We start from the raw sequence: 19,278 nt of genomic DNA, 5'->3' as shown, positions 1-19,278 counted from the left end.
GGGATATGCAAGGATAAAGAACTAGATTATATGATATCAATAAATCATTTGGTAGTCAATTGCATTAGTCCAGGTAAGAATTGATAAAAGGCTGACCTCAGGCTGAGACTGTGAGTGAAGAAAAGGTGGTAGATGTTAGCAATCAAGGCCATGAGAAGAGGGCAAAATCAAAGATAACTCCAGGTCTTTGGACCTCCTTGACCAGTCTACTGAATATGAGAAAATTGTTCCACTTCCATTTCTTGAAATGCTTTCATTTCTTGGTTTACATCACTTTTAACTACTAATTCATATGGGATCTTTTTTTTTGGTAACATTTTTTTCATCTGTCCCTTTCCAATCTCTCTGCTACCATCTTAATTCTTATCACCTTATGCCCGAACTTTCTCAATAACTTTTCTAAATGGTCTTCCTGCCTTCAGTCTCTGCCTATTCTAATTCATTCTTCAAAGTTTTGACAAATTCATCTCCCTAAAATATTACTTTCATTAACTGCTCAGAAATCTTAAGTTGCCCACTATTGCCTCAAAGATGAAGTCCACAATTCTTAGCCTATTATTCAAAACTTGTCACAATCTGCTTTTCCGAATGTATATCTTAACAATACCCACTTAAGTCGTTCACCTCAAATAAAACATTTAAGATTTGTTTTAAATTATACATTTTTTTATACAGTGATTTACATTTATATTTTTTCCTTAGATTAGAATACTCTCCTCACTTTTTTGTCCAATCCCCACCCTCCTTTCCCCGTTCTATCTCATCTTATACTCTTATCTTTTCCTATGAAATTTGGAAGTAATCAGGCTGATAAACTGAGCTTGATCATTCATTGTGGTCTGAATCTTCATTTATCTTTGTTCTTAAATTGAGTAGAAAGATGCAGGCATCCCCTAGACAGGAACTTAGTAATTCAAAAAGGAAGATAGACCTCAAAAGAGGAAAACTCAAGAACTGAAATAAGTTGAAATACAGTCTTAAAGTTCTAAGTAAAAAATCTGGTCTTAACAGCATTGTGTGTATGATTTGAGCAAATCAAATGAGCCAGAAATATAAGTAATATGTCAGAAAACTGGAATTGTAGACCTCTAGGAGAGTGATAAAGAAGATATTTACAAAGACAATGAGATATGGCCTAAAAATTTCAAGGGAAAAATTTGAGAACAGAGAAGTATCTTCCTCATTCAGATGGATTGGAGATCACAGATTACAGATTTTTGAAAATTGAAAGAGATTTTCACAACTATATAATCCTACCCATACACAGGAGGAATCTTCCATATAACCTACCTGAGAAGTGGTCACCCTCTGTTTGACAGCCTCCAGGAGGAAGAAATCTCCAACTCTTGAGAAAATCCATGCCACTTCTGACCAGAAGAGAATACAGCTCAGTTCCAGTGAGAAAGACCTTGGTGGCCAATAATACCTAAAGAGAAAATGGAACAAGATTCTGGGTGGAAACTGATGATTCCATTAGCTTGGGAGCACATTATGCAAGGGATTGAGGATTCCTTCAGATCTGAAAGTGGCAACTCAAATTTTCCCATTGCTAGAGGTTTGGATCTCTTTGGTTAGCATCCAACCTAGACAGGGTTCAACTAAGTGTCACCAACCAAACAGATCTTGGGCCTTTAGCTGTTCAAGTTTGAACTAGCAATCTGCAGATTTGTTTCAGTCTATGCCTTTGTGTTGGTATGTCTTTTTCCTTGCTTAGTTTCCCATTAAAATTTCCTTTTGAGAAATCACAAATATAACCTTAGCTCAACAAAGAGGGGAAAGAATTTTTCGACTTTTGGCAGGATTGAATGAGGATACATATACTTCTTACAGCGAAATACTTAGCTTTTTATATGTTGTGAACCTGCTGGGCAAATTGGTGAAATCTAGTCATCCCTTCTTAGAATAAGGTTTTGAAAAGCATTACAAAGAAATTACAAAGAAAGTCAAAGGTGAAAATAAAAGTGTAATTTTTTTTCCCCCATCCAAGTCCATCCCAGAGACCTGATGTTAAGAATCCCTGCCCTAGAGGCAGTTATGGTGGTAGAAAGAGTCTGATTTGCCTTGATCTCATTTGTGGTTTTCTTGGCAAAGATACTGGAGTAGTTAGCCATTTCCTTCTTCTCCAACTCATGTTATAGATGAGGAAACTGAGGGTTCACATAGCTAGAAAGTCAGAGTCTGGATTTGAATTTTGGGAAGGTGAGTCTTTCTGACTTCAGGCTAGACTTTCTATGCATTGTACCATGTAGATACCTCTTCACAGCAGTAACTTAATGAATATTTGTTGAATAAAGGAGAGAGAGAGAGAGAGAGAGAGAGAGAGAGAGAGAGAGAGAGAGAGAGAGAGAGATCAAGTGATTTGTTTAAGGTCACACAGGTAGTTTGGTATCCAAAGTCAACTTTGAGGCCAGGTTTTCTGACTCCAGAGTCACACAGTTTCCCTAACAGCAGGAACTTGATGAAGGTCTATTGATTGGACAAATGCCATCAATGTCCAATTGAATTCACTAAGCATCACTATATACAGGGTACAGTTACACATTCAGAATCTTTCCTCCTACATGAGATTTTCTTGGAAACTACACTTTTTTTGACTGCCTTTGTTTGTGTAATCCCTCTCTTCCTCCCCCTTCTCCCTCACCCAAACACTACCCCACATGTCCTTTTCACTACCCTCTAATGAACTCAATCTTTGATTTGTAGCCAAGGTAAATATTTAATCTGTTTTACATATGTTTGGTAGTAATTATTTAATTATCCCTATGTATTTATGAACTATTAACATCAGACTAGTCCTAGAATTTAGGAAAGACCAGCATAACCTGGACTCAGGTGAAGTCAGGGAAGGAAATCAAGAAGAAAAAGGCTATACTTGGCATATCTGATCCCTCATTAAGGGTCCCACAGAATTCTGATTTGGGGGACTCTGTGAGCCCTGGGGAGTAGGACTTTGAACATGAACTATAGAGTATTTTGGGTGAAAACTTGGACATAATCTGTGTTTGAGATTATGTGACCCTTATTTTTTTCAGACTGAATGGACCAAATACAGTTCCTGATCTACACTATGTTTATTTCCATTTCCAATATTGCAGCTTGTCTCCAATGTCCTCATCTTTTCCTGTACCAACATTGTGGGAGTATGTACCCATTACCCAGCGGAGGTCTCCCAAAGACAGGCTTTCCAGGAGACAAGAGAATGTATCCAGGCTCGGCTACACTCACAGAGGGAAAATCAGCAGCAGGTGAGATGCCCTGAAGATGAATCCCCTCCCCTACTTCTTTTTAAGGGGCAAAAATTTATTTTTTGTTTTTTTAAAAAATGAGCATATATTTTATCTTCCTCCATCTTCTTCCCTTACTAGAAACAGGAAAAAGAAAAAGAAAATTCTTAGAACAAATATATATAGCTAACAAAACAAATCCTCACATTATCTCTATTTTATGTGTCATTCTGCACACTGGGTCCATCACTTTCTCAGAAGGAAATAAGTGGTATTCTTCATCCTCAGACCTCTGGAACCCAAGTGAACCAGAACCAGGAGAACAATTTAGATAAAAACAATATTATAAAAATAAACAACTTTGAAAGACTTAGGAACTCTTATCAATTCGATGACTAACCTCCATTCCAGGGTGTTAATGAGGATTCAAGCTACACCCTCTCCTTTTCCTTCTTTGACCTCCATTCTGCTCAGGTTATATAGGAGATTGAATTATTCTAGAGTAGACCTTTGCTGTCACAGTAGGGATGAGAAGCCCTACTAGCTGAGTATATGGGAGCCTCTCTGCCCACCTCTCCTATGTTTCTTTTCACCTCAAGCACAAAAACTTTTGCTTCACTTTCCCTGGTCATGAGTTTGGGGTCCAGCTGACATGGGAATGTTTTCAATGGAAAGAGATTGGCATTCTTGACTCTGTGTGAATCCTTTTCCTTGGGTATCCTGGAGAGAGGACTCAATATCCTGATTTTCCTTCCCTGACCCCCCCTCTCTCACCTCTCACCCCGCACTCTGACTTCTTCCCCTCCTTTTTGTAAATAAATAAACCTTTGGATACAGAAATGTGAGTACCAAAAATATCTTTACTCCATAGACTATACTGTCCGTCCCTTCCCTGAGCAACTGGATGTACAAATTGGAAGGATAGAGTAGAGAGGGAGGAGAGTTATTCTTAGACTCCTGTTCATCATTATCAGAGATTGATGAACTATAGGAAGGGGTGAGGTTGGAGGGAAGGGCAGAGACAATCAGTTCTTCCCCATGATTCATTTTCTATACAAAACCTTGAATAAAATGCTGGGGAATTTGAAACAAAGAATGAGGGCTATCAGAGAAAGAACAGTCTTTACCTTTAGGGAGGTCTTTAGTGTAGTGGGAGAACCAGGGAAGATTTGCAGAATGCCAACATAGTATGTGGATGAAGCCTGGAACTCCGCTGGCCTTGCCTCTCTTTTTGCTATTTGTATCAGAGCCTTGCTCAACTCCCAAGCACTGGTGAGGCTATCCATTTCAAGAATAAAGAATAGCATGATGACTAACATAAAGTTTCAAAAGTTAGATATTTGGTTGACTTTTTTTCCCCTTTAAACACTTTATAAAAGGACAAACAATAACCTCTTTAAGAAGTAGGAGTGGCCTCACTGCTAGCCAGTTGGGCAACACAGCTCCTTTCCTTTTCCATTTCCATTTCCATTTCCATTTCCATTTCCTTTTCCTTTTCCCTTTCACTTTCCCTTACCCTTACCCTTTCCCTTTCCCTCCCTTTCCCTTCCTTTCCCTTCCTTTCCATTCCTCTCCATTCTCCATTGATTAGCCAACAACAGATCCAAAGAATAGCAATTATTTGTTTTCTCCAGAAACCATAAGGATCTTCCTTTCTCAGGTTGATTTTTTTAATTAATTTGTTTGTTTATTTTGACTAGGTTTTCTTTGCTTCTCTTTCTTACTAGCCTAACCACTGAAGGTACAGTGCCTCAGCCAAAGTAAGACTTGTAGAGAACTTAGCTTAAAAAGGCCAATCCAGAGTCTCCTACCACTTGTTGGGGCTGCTCCACTTAAGGGGAAAGTAAAGCTGTGACTTTGACCAGCCCTCCCTCACTTATATCCAATTCACTAGCATGTCATGGCATCAACTCCCTGAATTTATGTTCTTCTTTGAGAGTGAAGGATAAACAACAACTTTTGTTGGAAATTAGGTATTTGTAATTTTAATAGAAAGGGCAGCTAGGAAACAAAAAGAAAGGGCAGCTAGGTAGCACAGTGGATAGTGCACGGGGCCTGAAGTTAGGAAGACTCATCTTCCTGAGTTCAAATCTGACCTCCGACACTTACTAGCTGGGTGACTCTGAGAAAGTCACTTAACCCTCCTTGTCTCAGTTTCCTTATCATAAAATGAGCTGGAGAAGGAAGCTATTCCAGTATCTTTGTTAAGAAAATTCCAGACATGGTCACAAGGAATCATACAACTGAATAATAACAGTGGCATTTTTAATTAGAGATAATGAGAGAGGAGAGGGACAGGACCTGCTAAACTCCCAAAAGAGAAAGGAAACTATCAAAGCAAGTTAGTCCCTTCTCTGTAAATGATAATGTTAGAGCATTGAGGGGCCCAGAGCCTCTGTGACAGAGGTAGAATTTGAACCTAGGTGTTCTTGGCTTAGAGGACTGCTCTCTAATCCACTATGCATAAAATAGAGACCTCTAGTGACAAAATCAACATCCTGTCAGGACCAGCTCATTTGGTCCATTCCTTTGTGCTTCTCCTTTTCTTTCTTAATTCAAAGCACCAAATCTTTGTGAAGCATCTATGATGCATATGACACTACTAGATCAGAGAATATAAATAGGAAAAACAATATTGTCCTCTTCACTTAAAAAGCTTTCAGGCGAATGGTGGGAATACTCTTCTAAGGACACAAGGAAGTACTACACAGAATAGAAGAAAAACAGAAAAAAAGGCAAAGGAGAGAGTCAGACTAAGTACTGTAAGAAAACTGAGATTCTTTTTGCAGCCTCTAAAAGCTAGACTCCACAAGGACAGATCAGCCTTTCACGTATTAGATCTTTGGCTCTATTGTATGAGTCTGAGCAGACATTAGCCTCTATTAGCATTTCCCTAATTCCATTACAGTTTCATTCTTCTGGCCTGTTGGCTGTGTAGATAGAACCAACAACTCCCTCACCCCCCCAACCAAGGTGTTTCTTGAGTAGGGCCACTTTGCCAGGGAGAGGTAGGACCTCAAGGAATAGACTTGAAGAAGTTCTGTTTCTTGAACAAAGAAATTTATTTCTCTCTGGTTTTGCCAGAGGTGCCTAGGCCCTTTTTGATCATATGTTTAATGCCCATTTGGGGATTACTGTAATTGCAATGCAATGGATGCCTATCTGAAACTTTTCTCTTGGATAGAGTATCTGAGTTCAAGTACAGCCTCTAGCTGTGTGACCTTGGGCAAGTCACTTAACTCTGATTGTCTCACATCCAGGCCATCTCAAGGCATCTTGATTCATATTTGGCCCCTGGAACCAGATGGTTCCAGAAGAGAAAGTGAGTCTGATGACTTAACACAGCACCCCCTCATTCAAATCCAGTTTACATGCTTGTCATAGCATCACCTCCCTGATGTTATGTTCTTGAAGAATGAAGGACAAACATCCTAAGGCTAGGGACAGCAACTGATACTAAAGGAGGGGTTTCCTTAGCATACACTGGTGAGGGAAGGAATTGAGAACTGCTCTGACCTTTGACCCCAGAAGCAGACCCAGGCCTGCTTATGTCCCATACTAATTTCTGCAACACTTTCTTACTTCCTCCAAAGGCTTGTGCTCTCCCACCTTAATCTACCTTGTGTATATTTGTATATATAAATATATAACACCCACATTCTTTGCCTAGATAGAATTCAAGGTCCTTGAAGGATGGGATTGTTTCATTTTTTGTCTTTCATTTTGTCTTTGTTGAGCATAGGGGCAGCTAGGTGATGTAATAGATAGAGCCCTAGGTCTAGGATCAGGAAGACTTAGATTCCCCAGTTCAGTTTGACTTCAGATAATTACTAGCTGTGTGTCCCTGGGTAAATCACAGTTTCCTCATCTGTAAAATGAACTGGAGAAAAAAATGGCAAATTACTCCAGTATCTCTGCCAAGAAAACCCCAAAAGGAGTCACGAAGCTTTGGATATAACTGAAAAGATTCAACAAGTGCTTATCATAGTGCCTGTCATAGTAACTGCTTAATCTATGTTAATTGATTGACTATATTTATTTGATCTTAATCTTATAAATCTAGTTTAATGTCATTTGCAGATGAGGAAACTGAGGCCAGGAGAGGGGGAAGGGCTTTATCCTTGCTCATGGTATTTGTCCTGGTTCTTGAAGAAGATTTTAATGCCATGGCAAACAAGTAAATTAAATTTGAGTGGGGGGGGGGTGAACTCTGCTGAGACATCAACCTCACTTGTTTCTCCAGAGCCATCTGGGTCCTGTGGTCAGATTTAGATCAGGACAACTGGAGATGGTCCTGGATGTGAGGAGGCAGGGTTAAATGACTTGCCCAGGGTCACACAGCTAGTAAGAGTCAACAGGTCCTTCTGACTCCTGGGGAAGGTGCTCTATTCACTGCACCACCCAGCTCACACAAGCTAGTTATTATTAGATGAAGACCCAGGTCTCCTGATATCCAATTCCAGGCTTCTTATTGCCTTAAAATTATTGCCTAGCTATTTCATAGGTCGCCTAAATATTTAAAGTGTGGTTACTCTGTGCTAAGGATTTCATTAGGCTCCAATGGGAGACAGGGCCCTCATACTCATGAAGCTTAGAAACTAGTTGGTTGGTACGCACACAGTGAACACTTATCAAGCAAGATAATTACTTTAGCTCAGAAGAGGCAGGCCATGCAGTGAAAAGAGCATTAAATTTGGAATGTGGATACCTGGATTCAAGGTCCAGCATTGCTACTTATTAGCTGGATGAGCTTAGGTGAGTAATTTATCTCATATGTAAAACGGGAAGAATAGTTGTACTATTTATCTCACTGGATCATTGTGTGGATGCCACTCCCTATCTTCTTACTCTTACCCAGTTCCTACTGAATTCAAGTTGCTTTGAAACCACTCTCCCCAGCCCTTCAGGTCACAGTGACACTATAACCTTGACAGAGAACTCCCCAAGTGGGTGGTGTGGAGAGGCCTGGGCAGAAGGGAAAAAGCAAGTGAGTTTGCTACTAATGAAAAGAGAATTAGGAACACTGCTTTGGCATTTCATGTAATTCTCCATTCCTTACAACTCTCCATGTTTTCTTTGTAAGCCATTGTTAGCAGTGAAGATAGTGGACTTCTGTATGAAAGATGAAAAGGGTTTGAATGGGTGGCCAGGGGGAATAGGAATAAGTCAGGGCAGAGAGGCAAGAGCCATGTTCTTAGGGTAGGAATTTCCATTTGATAAGATAGGTAAGGGAGTCATTCAGGGTTTTTGATCTGAGGACTGGCATGCTAAGGACGATGATGTTTAAGATAGATGGGAGAGGTATGCCAGATAAGAGCTTGAAACTTGAAAGGTAGTGTGGCCTAGAGTGGATAATAGAGAATCAACCTCTGATTCAGGAAGACTCAAATTCAGATCCTAATTCAGTCTATTGTTTGTGTGATTATTACTGAGTCAGGTCAGGACCCCAGAATTCAGAACTTTGTCAAGTCAACACACTTATTACATACTTACTACATTGAGAAGTAGGTGCTGCTCCTCATTGGTGGATAGCAGTGAAATTCCAGTTCTTTTAAAAAAAAACCAACACCCCCCCCAAAAAACACACTCCCCAATAGTTCTCAGGGATGCTCTTTGGCTCCCATACTCCCCCTGGTGGGACTAAATGTAGTGCAACACTCAAGAGCCTGCTCTGTTTTCATGGTTATTATGAAATTTCTGATGGGCTCAGGTTAGGGGAAGCTTAGCTTGTGCCCAAGAGGAGAAGTCCCAGGGAGGAAAACAAGCCTTGAGGCAGGTGGTAGGAGCAATGATGCTCTGTCTGCTTCTCTCCCCAGGAGCGTCTCCTGCTGTCTGTCCTTCCCCGCCACGTTGCCATGGAGATGAAAGCAGACATCAATGCCAAGCAGGAAGATATGATGTTCCACAAGATTTACATCCAGAAACATGACAATGTGAGGTAGGGGAAAGACTGGGGGAGGGGAGTTGGGAAGTGGGAGAAATTGAGGGCAGAAAGGAGACAATGCCCCTGAAAGGCAAGTTGGTGATGAACTTTGCAAGACTGACTAATAATAACTAGCATTTATATAATGCTTTAAAGTTTGCAAAGCACTTTATACGTGCTATCTCATTTGAACTTCATAACAACCCTTTAAAGGTAGTAATATTATTATCATCTTTGTTTCACCCAGATGAGGAAACTGAGGCTTAAAAAAGAATTTAAGTGACTAGTCTAGGGTAGTACAGCTCAACCGTTCCTAAGGCAACACTTGAACTCAGGATTTCCTGACTCCAAGTCAGTCACTCCATCCACAAGGCCAACCCACTGACCCCAGAGCGACCAGTGGATCAACAATTCCTAAAACCATCCTTTCCATAGAAGCAACAAGTTCAGACCTTTTAATTAAAAGAAGAAAATCCTTCACAACTTTTAGAGTCATCAACATAGTCCTTCCTTCTTTTGGTTTATGACCTGGGGAACTGTTGGCATCTAATTACTCTTGTGTCTTGTGATGGTTCTTGGTGGATGGGAAGTTAAAGAGGAAAAGGGCTGAGACCTTGCCCAGTTCTTGGGGTACTTGCAGCACAGTGAGAGACTGGAGACTCATCATAAAGGATCCCCTAGTCTAAAAGGGATTGAGAACAGAGCCAGAATCCAGACCACAATCACAGACAGAAAGAATGATGAAAACCAATGCAAATTACCAAAGCACATGGTGTCCACATGAGTTCTGTGGTTATGGGATGCTGGGACTGGGAAGATAGCTTCCTGGTGAGAGTGAGAATCCCTTGGTGAACAGGGAACGCATCCAATGACTCTCACTCTACAGAATGAGCAATGGGCAATCTATGGATTCAGATTATTAGAGTTGAGGAAGTAGAAGAAGTAGAAGAACACTGAAAAAAAAGGAAAGAAAAGATTTACATTCATTTATTCATGTGGTCAACATTTATTAGGCTGATTGGGATCATCCTTGATCACAGACTAATTTATTGGTCATTTCTGCTGAGAAAGAGGATCAATTCCTTCCAGGGCTTCAGGACTTCCAGCCTGAGAATTGCCAAATCGTATTGATATAGAGACAGGAAGATCAGAGTTCAAGTCTTGCCAATGACATTAACTGGCTGCTTGAACTGGAACAAACCATGAAGTGACCCCCAACAGCCTCTAAAGTCAGAGGTGGCAGGGCAGTTTTTGTATTTGCATCATCTTCTCTAAAGCAGTTCATGAATTCAGAGCTTTGGGTCATAAATAAAAAGTCCAATTAGACCTGAGTGGTCTTAACCAGTCTTTTCCCTAGGGGAGACCTGGTAATTGGAGGAGCACTGACATGGGCTACATACACCCCATAGGAATGAGACTGAGGCAGCATCAGTTTATACTATACTTCTTGCAGATTTTTCAGTTTGGGGGGGAAGGGGAATTCCTGAGACCCCTTTTTACCCCTTTTCAGATAGAGTATCAATTTCCCCTCTTCTCTTCCTCTCACATGGCTCAATAATTGTGCCAAAAAGCTCCTTGTCATTAAATGAGTGTTAAAGTAACTTACCTCCTAGACAGATGTTATTCATCTAGAATAGAGGGCTCCTTTCATGGATGAGGTCAATGGGAAGGATCTGGGAAGCCACCAGGGCACCCCCCAGCATCCTACAAAGAGGAGCTTGGAAGGGAAAAAGAATTTTCTCCCAGCCTCTGTGTGTGTGTGTGTGTGTGTGTGTGTGAGAGAGAGAGAGAGAGAGAGAGAGAGAGAGAGAGCTTGTATGTACACTGCGCATGTGTGAACGCATCAAAGGAACCTGGATTCTTCAACCTGAAGAAAAGGAGGCTGGGGAGTGACTTAATAATAACATCCATCAAAGCTCTGCAGGGTTGTTATATGGAGGATGGTGACCTGCTGTTCTCTCTCCCCCACTAAGTATGAGACCAGAGGAGGAATGAGTTGATGATGTTAAGTATGAAAGAGACAGATCAAAGGAAGGGGGAAGCAGGTCCTGGGGAGAGGTGTTGTTTGGATTGGTTCAGGGGTGGGAAAAGACAGAAATAGGAGAGAAAAAAACAGAGGCCGAGCTTTGTTGACTTAGTCCTACCAAGATGTCTAATACTCTGCAATTAAAACTAATACATAATGGGTAATTCCCTGGGAAGGGCTCAGCATTGGATGGAAGAAACACGTTGGGTGTAATAATGACATGTAATCAACCAAAGTCCAACAGAGGCTGGACAATTGAATGTATGTGGGGATCCCTCTCCAACCTGGATGTGGAGGAGAGCCTGATACAAGAGGAACTGATATCCTTTTGACTCTGGTACTGGGTTTATCTAGGAAGGCAGGGTCATTCCCCAAAGATCCCAAGTTATGAGACAGCCAAACCATTGCTTTTTCCTATTGAATGTTTTTTCCTTAATGGTAGACTGATTTTTGTCTTTGAATCCTCAGCACTTGCATCAATGTTGTTTCTTCTTTCTCTGATGTCTACATAATCCTTTGCTTCCCTCTCCTGTCAAAAACAACATTGGCTATCCCTAAGCAAATATCCCATTGCCCTCTGGAAGATATAGCTTTGCTATTAGGGTCAGGTGAGAAGCAGATCATTCCTTGTGGAATTCAGGTCCTGATGTAGACATTGGAAGCTCCCAATATGCTGTCTTGGATGGATACCAAGCTTAGTGTGGATAGAGTGTAATTAAAGGACACTTTAGAGACATATAATATGAAGACCTTGACCTCGGTCATGGTAATAATGATATAGAACTAGGAAGAGTCCTCCTGGGTTTGTAGTAATTGCAACACAGGTTAGCTTGGGACACTGTAATGAGCAGGACTGTAAAAGATTCTGTGTCCAGAAGGCGAGAGTCATCTATAGTTATGGGCAGTTAGGTCAAGGCAGCTTAAGATAGCAGTGTAGGAATCAGGAAGGGATGAGGTTAATTAACATAGTATCAGTAAGGTCCTTGGAAGCCTGCCACAGGATTCAGGAGAATTCTATTGGAGTTGATACATTGGCAAGGGTATTGAGGGTATTGAGCCTTTTATCCTGGACAATTTTAGGCTACTTCATCAAAAATGCCCCTCACAGGTAAGAATTATATCTTGAAGGACCTTGATCAGATAGGGCATGTACAGCCATCCTGATGATGTAGGATTGTCTTTAACAACCATCAGTGTCCGTGTCAAGAGGAAGGGTCATGCTTTCTGGGCAGGGTTGGTGTTCTACTAGGAAATTCCAGGAATCCTAATGGGTGGGGTGCAAAATTTCAGAAAACAGCGTTCTAGTCTCATCTTTACCACTAAGTTGCTAGGTGACCTTGAACAATTGACCCCACCTCTCTGGTCTCCAGTTCCCTCATTTATGCAGCTGGGTTGATTGATCGATAATTGGCTCTCAAATGTCAATTCCCTGTGATTATAAAACTTGGCAAAGTTCTCCAGTTTTCTTTGTTGCTCTGTCTCAATTATCACATAGACTGATGACAAAAGTAATTCAAACTTGGTTGCATGTGCCTGGTTTAAGCACTTTGGGGGTCATATGTGGTGGCTGCTTTTATTTGAGGTAGCTCCCCTGATCATCTGTCAATAGGAAGCCAGGAGTTGCAAAGCTAGTTCGGAAAATTGGGAATTGACAATAATGGTCAACAAAGATTTACTCAGCAACTATTGTGGGCCCAGAACTAACTCTATGGGAGACGGAAGACAGTAGAAGACTAGCTGAGAAACTCCAACTGCAGTGACAGCATGAGTTTGAGCTCTTTTCCTAGCTGCCTGAAGTAAACAAATGGTCCTTGAGGCCAAGGACTGGATTGCTTTATGTCTTAGTATCTCTACCACTGCCTGGTACTAACTTGGTACTTTTAAAATGTTTGTTGAATAGACCTGTGTTGCCTTATATAGTAAGTGCTATAATAGACATTGAGTGATTGAGAAAGAGAGAGATGAGATTTTTTGTCTTCAGGGAAGTCTGTTAAGGGACATAAGGCTAGATAGACTCAGGTGTTAGATTGTATGGTCCAGACTGGAGAAATGTCTCAGAAATTCTGAAAAGCCAACGAATATTGTCAAGTATCCCAGTGGCAAATGGAAACTCTTTAGGAAAGTTGGGAAATTCAAGGGGTTGGGAAATTAAAGGATAAGTAAGATTTGGGTAGGCAAAAGGGAGGAGAAAGGGTATTTTGGTGGTAAGCACCATGAGCTAGGCCTGCCCTTGGTTTGGTTAAACCCAGACAAAAATATCCCTGTGTTTACTTTTTCTTTGCTGTATATAGTTGACTATGGACCCAGTCCATGCTCTTGTACCTTCCTACTCCAAGAGGTTGATAAAACACATAGAAAGAAAATGCCCTCTAATTGACTAATATGAATTATCATCAAGAAAGATAATGCTTGGGGTGGCTAGGTGGTGTAGTGGATAAAGCACTGGCCTTGGAGTCAGGAGTACCTGGGTTCAAATCTGGTCTCAGACACTTAATAATTACTTAGCTGTGTGGCCTTGGGCAAGCCACTTAATCCCATTTGCCTTGCAAAAATCCTAAAAAAAAAAAAAAAAAAAAAAGATAATGCTCTCTCCCATAGTTTCTAGTTTAACTATGAAAAAAAAAAGAGGAAAAAGAGAGGGAAATAACTTTATATAGTATCTGTGCTGAGCACTATATAAATATTATCCCATTTGATCTTCACAACCACCCTGTGAAATAGATGCTGTTATTTTTCCACATTTTATAGTTGAGGAAACTGAGGCAAATTGAGAGACTTAAATTTGGGGTGTGTGTGTGTGTGTGTGTGTGTGTGTGTGTGTGTGTGTGCGCGCGCGCGTGCGTGTGTGTGCGTGCGTGCATGTGTGTGTGTGTGTGTGTGTGTGTGTGTGTGTGTGTGTGTTGGTGTATGGTACAACTAATAGGCATATCTCCCAAGGTCAAAGATAGAGGAAACATATATTTATAACAATGGATTTTATAGATTTATACTAAGATGGTGTAGTAGAGTGGTGGGCCAGATGTTAAGAAGATCTGAATTCAAACGTGGCTTCAGATATTTTTTTAGCTGTGTGACCCTGAACAAGTCACTTACCCTCTGCCTCAGTTTCCTCAACTGTAAAATGTGGATAATAACAGCATCTGCTTCACAGGGTGGTTGTGAGGATCAAATGAGATAATATTTATAAATATATATATATATATATATATATTCACAAACATATGTGTAGTTTAGTTATTTTTCTAGTATAAACTAAAATGGTTTTCTAAAACTGCTCGTTTGGATCATAGATTTGAACTGGAAAAGGAATTTAGAAGCCATTTAACCAACCCATTTATTTTACAGTTGAGGAACTTTAGGCCTAGGGAGGATAAATGGCTGACTCAAAGTCACACGTGATTAAAATAAGATTTGAAGAGTCAGCAAGGTGGTGCAGTACCAGTCCTGGAGTCAGGAGGACCTGAGTTCAAATCAGCCTCAGATACTTAATAATTACCTAGCTGTGTGATTGTGGGCAAGTCACTTAACCCTATTGCCTTGCAAAAATAAAACAAAAACAAATCCAAATTTGAACCCAGGTTCTGAGTCTAGAGCCACTGTACTACTCTGTCAGAGCTCTGCCAACATTGTCTTCATGCAATTGGATTCCTACAGCCCCTTCAATGTGTGACATTTTTGTCTTTTGTAATTTTCCAGTCATAATGAGGTTGCTAAGATTATTCAAGAATAATTAAACCTTAAGTGTGGGCTAATCAATTACTTTATACATTGTTGAAAGTCTGAACCTGACCTCTAAAACTTAATGGCTGAGAGGTTGAACAATTCTGACCAACAAGCACAGTGTTCTGCTGTTTGCTTTTACCTATTCAAACAATGGAGCTTATTGAACTCAGCTTATGACTAATCAGAAATCTCTCTATGCTAGATGAGAAATGTGTCTTTGATTCTGGCAGAGGAATGGGGAAAAAACATGGGGATGAATATCATAGAATATCATAGAATCAGTATTATTTAAACCTTGGAAAAGCCTTTCAATAATCTTTCAGACCCAGCCCACCAATTCCATAGATGAGGAGACAAGTCCAAAAAGGCCAGATGACTTGCCTAAGGTCACATATCTTGTTAGAAATCACACCACAAATAGTCTCTCATGATACTGCAGAAAGAGTAGTGGACCTGGATTCAAATCCTATCTCTTATATTTACATCCTTTGTGACTTGACCAAGTTAATGAATCTTCTTTTGCATTATTTTTTCTCACCCATAAAATGAGGAGGTTAGATCAGATGGCTTCTGAGGTCCCCTCTAAGATGTATGATTTTGCAGAGCAAAATGAAATGGAAAAGTCCATATCAAAATAGTCAAGGGAATTGGAGAAAAGAAAGAAGGAACTCTCTACTCCACCCCACCCCATTCAATCCAAGTACCATTCCTTTGCTGTTTATACTCAGGTAGCACCTACACACCTCAGGTCTGAGCTATAGTGTAGCCAGTTAGCCCTCCAATGGTATTGGGGGCAAGAGGAGAGTGAGTGGAAAGGGTGGCTGCCTATAAGTCAAACACAATTAGAAAATTAACTGACCAAGTTTCTTCATCCTAATCTTTTCACAAAGTTCCTGCAGGTCCTTCTGGGTCACTGTTAGAGAATCAGCTTATAAAAGGTCTCCAGAGAGGGACAGTCTGCTACCATCTAGATAATGCATTCCTCTTTGGGATAGATGTAAGTGTTAGAAAGTATCTTTGTCTCTGACTGCATGAGATATGATGGTAGTTTACTTGGCAGCGTCTGAGATGGTATTTCTCTGGATATTTTTGGACACAGAGAGGTCTGGGTGTGTCCAAGGCAGTCCTAGGGACAAGGAGTAGGATTCAGTTCAATTCAATTTAACAGATATAGCCAGATGTTTCAGCTTTTTCTGCTTCCCTGAGAAAATAATGCCAACACATTACATATATGTAGTGCTTTAAGGTTTGCAAATCATTTCCCTTACAATAATCCTGAAAGTTAGAAAGTACAAATAATAATTGTCCCCATTTTGCAGATGAGGAAACAGCCTCTGAGAAATGATGTGACTTCATGGTCACATAGCTTGAAAGTAGCCAAGGCAGGATTTAAACTGAGATCTCTCAATTCTTAATCTAGCAAGCAACCTCCTAGCCATGTTGTTTTGGTTTTTTCCTATTTTGTTCTATGTTTCCTCTGGCTTTTCCAGTCCAAGAGACTTTTTTCACTTTCTTCTGGAATAAAGTGATCACCCTTTGTGTCCCCTTCCATCTAGCCCAAGACTTTGCTCCCTCTTCTAAGGCAAGGCAAAGCAGCAGCTGGGAGCTTAGCTCTCTGACCACACATTTGAAATGGAAACCATTAAAATTCTGTTCCCTCTTGTTCAAACTATTGGATGAAGTTTCAGCTGGCCCTGGCCTCAACTTACTTTGGGTTTTATATCCTGGGGGTTGAAGGAGGACTTTCTGTGATTTCATACACAGCTGATGCTTTCATGTAGACATGAAAGTAAAAGAAGAGAAGGAAGAAATGAAGAAAAAAAGGAATTCCTCTCTCATCCTATCAAGATTAGAACCTCGAAAAGAAGGGACTAGCAAGCTGCAAGTCAGGGGGATGGACAGAATGACCTTTGGAGAGTCCTGCTAGCTAAGAATTCAGTAGATTGGAGGCAGAGAGGGAAAACAATGCTCTTTAAGTAGAGATTATCAGGGGGGTCCTTGACTTGTTCCTCTTATATTCCAGCCTCCTCTCTCCATATTGTCCATGCATGGTAGACAATACATGTCATAACAGGCATCAAAGCTGTTGGGAAAATACAATTCTTTGATTTTTTTTTTCTTGAGTTCTCATGTAGAAGAGTTTCATTTGCCACTGAATCCTATAGTGGGGCCTTGATGGATTATTACTATTATTATTCTTATTATTAATAGAAATAAATATGGCTCCTTAAAGTTTATAAAATGCTTTTAATTTGATCCTCACCCTAATGCTGGGGAGTAAGTCTATTATTAACCCCATTTTACAGATTAGGAAAAACACCAAAAGAGGCTGGATAACTTGCCCGGGGTCACACAGCTCTTAAGTGTCTGAGGGCTTTCTCGGATAAGATTCATCTATAACCACAGGGCCGCCCAGCCTCAACTTGTCCATGTGTTTATTTATACTCACTTCTCTTTCACTGTTTCTTGCTTTCCTGTCTTCTCCCACTCTTCCTCCAAACTGTGAGTGTATGTGTTTGTGTGTGTTGAGACCCTAAGTTTTTTTTTTTATATAGCATTCTCTCCCTTGATCAAGGGGTATATAAAAGAATTTCTTTGAGCTTTTAGAGGTAAATAAAATGACTAGGATGAATAGGAGCCTGGGAAATAGAATAGAGCACCCACCAACACCTTTCTCAGAGACTATCTGAATTTGTAGAGTTCATGTTATATTTGTAGAATTACATAAATTAGCTGTGGCCTGAGCTAATAGCTCTGTCTCTGGGCATTATGTCTCAGGTTTGCTTTGAAATTCTGAACCCTTTGTTCTTGCAAATGAATTCTATCATTTTGTCTAGTTCTATAAAATGCCCTAATCTCTTAGTTATTTGATTAAATCTGTAAATTAATGTATGTTATTGTTACTGAGATAGTTAGTGGCACAATAGTCAGAAGGCTTGGACTTCAGATCCAACCTCAGATACTTACTAACTGCATGACCCTGGGCAAGTCATTTGCCTCTGTCTGCCTTGGTGCCTCATCTGTAAAAATGAGCTGGAGAAGGAAATGGCAAATTACTCCAGTATCTTTGCCAAGAAAACCCAAAGTGGAGTCATTAAAAGTCAAAACAAGTGAACAAGTAGTACCATCATTCCTGTTATTTTAGTACAGCCCAACTGTGAGAAATTAATATGTCTTATTTGTCAATCTTTATTTCTCTTAAAAGTTTAGTCATTATAATGTCTTACTGGATATTTTATGCATTTTTAAAATTTTGCTTGGAATTTCCATTTCAATTATTTAGCAATTTTTTTAATTTAAGGCATTGGGGTTAAGTGACTTGCCCAAGGTCACACAGCTAGACAATTATTTTGTGTCTGAGATCAGATTTGAACTCAGGTCCTCCTGACTACAGGGCCCATGCTCTATCCACTGCGCAACCTAACTGACCCCATTTCGATTATTTCATCCTAAACTTTGTTATTCCCATAATATAGCAACACTGTTGATTTTTGTAGATTTATTTTGCATCCTGCTAACTTAGCAGAGGATGTTCTTAAATAGTTTCTTTGCTGATTCTCTGAGGTTCTCTAAATAAACTATCATGTCATCTCAGGCTGCATTTGAAAAAGTCATCCCTTAACAGTCATCATTCTTCATCTTGGTTTATACTATGTATGATTATCAACCATTTATATTATATGAACATTTATAGAAGATCCAGTGTATTCTAGAATGAACTAAGGTATCTTGATAATGACTAGCATTTTAAAGTTTATTTTGAAAACTTTTAAACTTTCAAAATGTATTTTACATGCATGCATATATAATAATACTTTGAAAACTTTAAAACTCAGGTGTCCGATGTTTTACTCTTCTGGGCAGTATTGCCCTCCAAAAAACTTATCAAAGACTGCATATAGAATTTAATAATTATTTGTGACTACAATGTAATCCCTATTACCAATGAGTATAATAATAAAATGTAATAATGCCATATGAATGGGCTTTGAGGGCTGTATGCGACCTGCAGTCCAAAGGCTGGACACATTTGCTTTTAAGTTTTCTAAATAAACATATATGTTATATAATATATATATATATATATATATATATATATATATATATATATATATATACACACACACACATACATTCATACATATAGATATGTAATTTGAGGAAATTGAGGTTTGATTTGGCTCAATGACTTGTCTATGGTCACATAGCTAGTTCAATTTTAGAGATGCTATTTGTACTAGGTGGGTTTAAAAAAGGCAAAACAAAGAGGTGACAGATACTTGTCTCTGATTAGTTTACCATCCTTTTAGAGAGACTAAATACAGAATTGAATGATGCTTATTTACGAAACAACACATCCATTAGTACAATGTTACACACTA

General features: G+C 39.8%; 1 protein-coding gene across 1 annotated transcript in view; it reads left to right on the top strand.

Moving 5' to 3' along the window:
• ADCY5 (adenylate cyclase 5) overlaps nt 1-19,278 on the top strand; it is a 244,372-nt gene that overhangs the window by 167,450 nt on the left and 57,644 nt on the right. The window contains 2 exon segments of the mRNA XM_074214670.1: nt 3,096-3,245; nt 9,041-9,162. Coding sequence (XP_074070771.1) covers nt 3,096-3,245; nt 9,041-9,162 — 272 coding nt within the window.

This window comes from Macrotis lagotis, chromosome 1 (genome assembly GCF_037893015.1).
Source record: "Macrotis lagotis isolate mMagLag1 chromosome 1, bilby.v1.9.chrom.fasta, whole genome shotgun sequence".
Lineage (NCBI taxonomy): Eukaryota > Metazoa > Chordata > Mammalia > Peramelemorphia > Peramelidae > Macrotis > Macrotis lagotis.
This window is presented reverse-complemented; position numbering and strand designations above follow the sequence as displayed.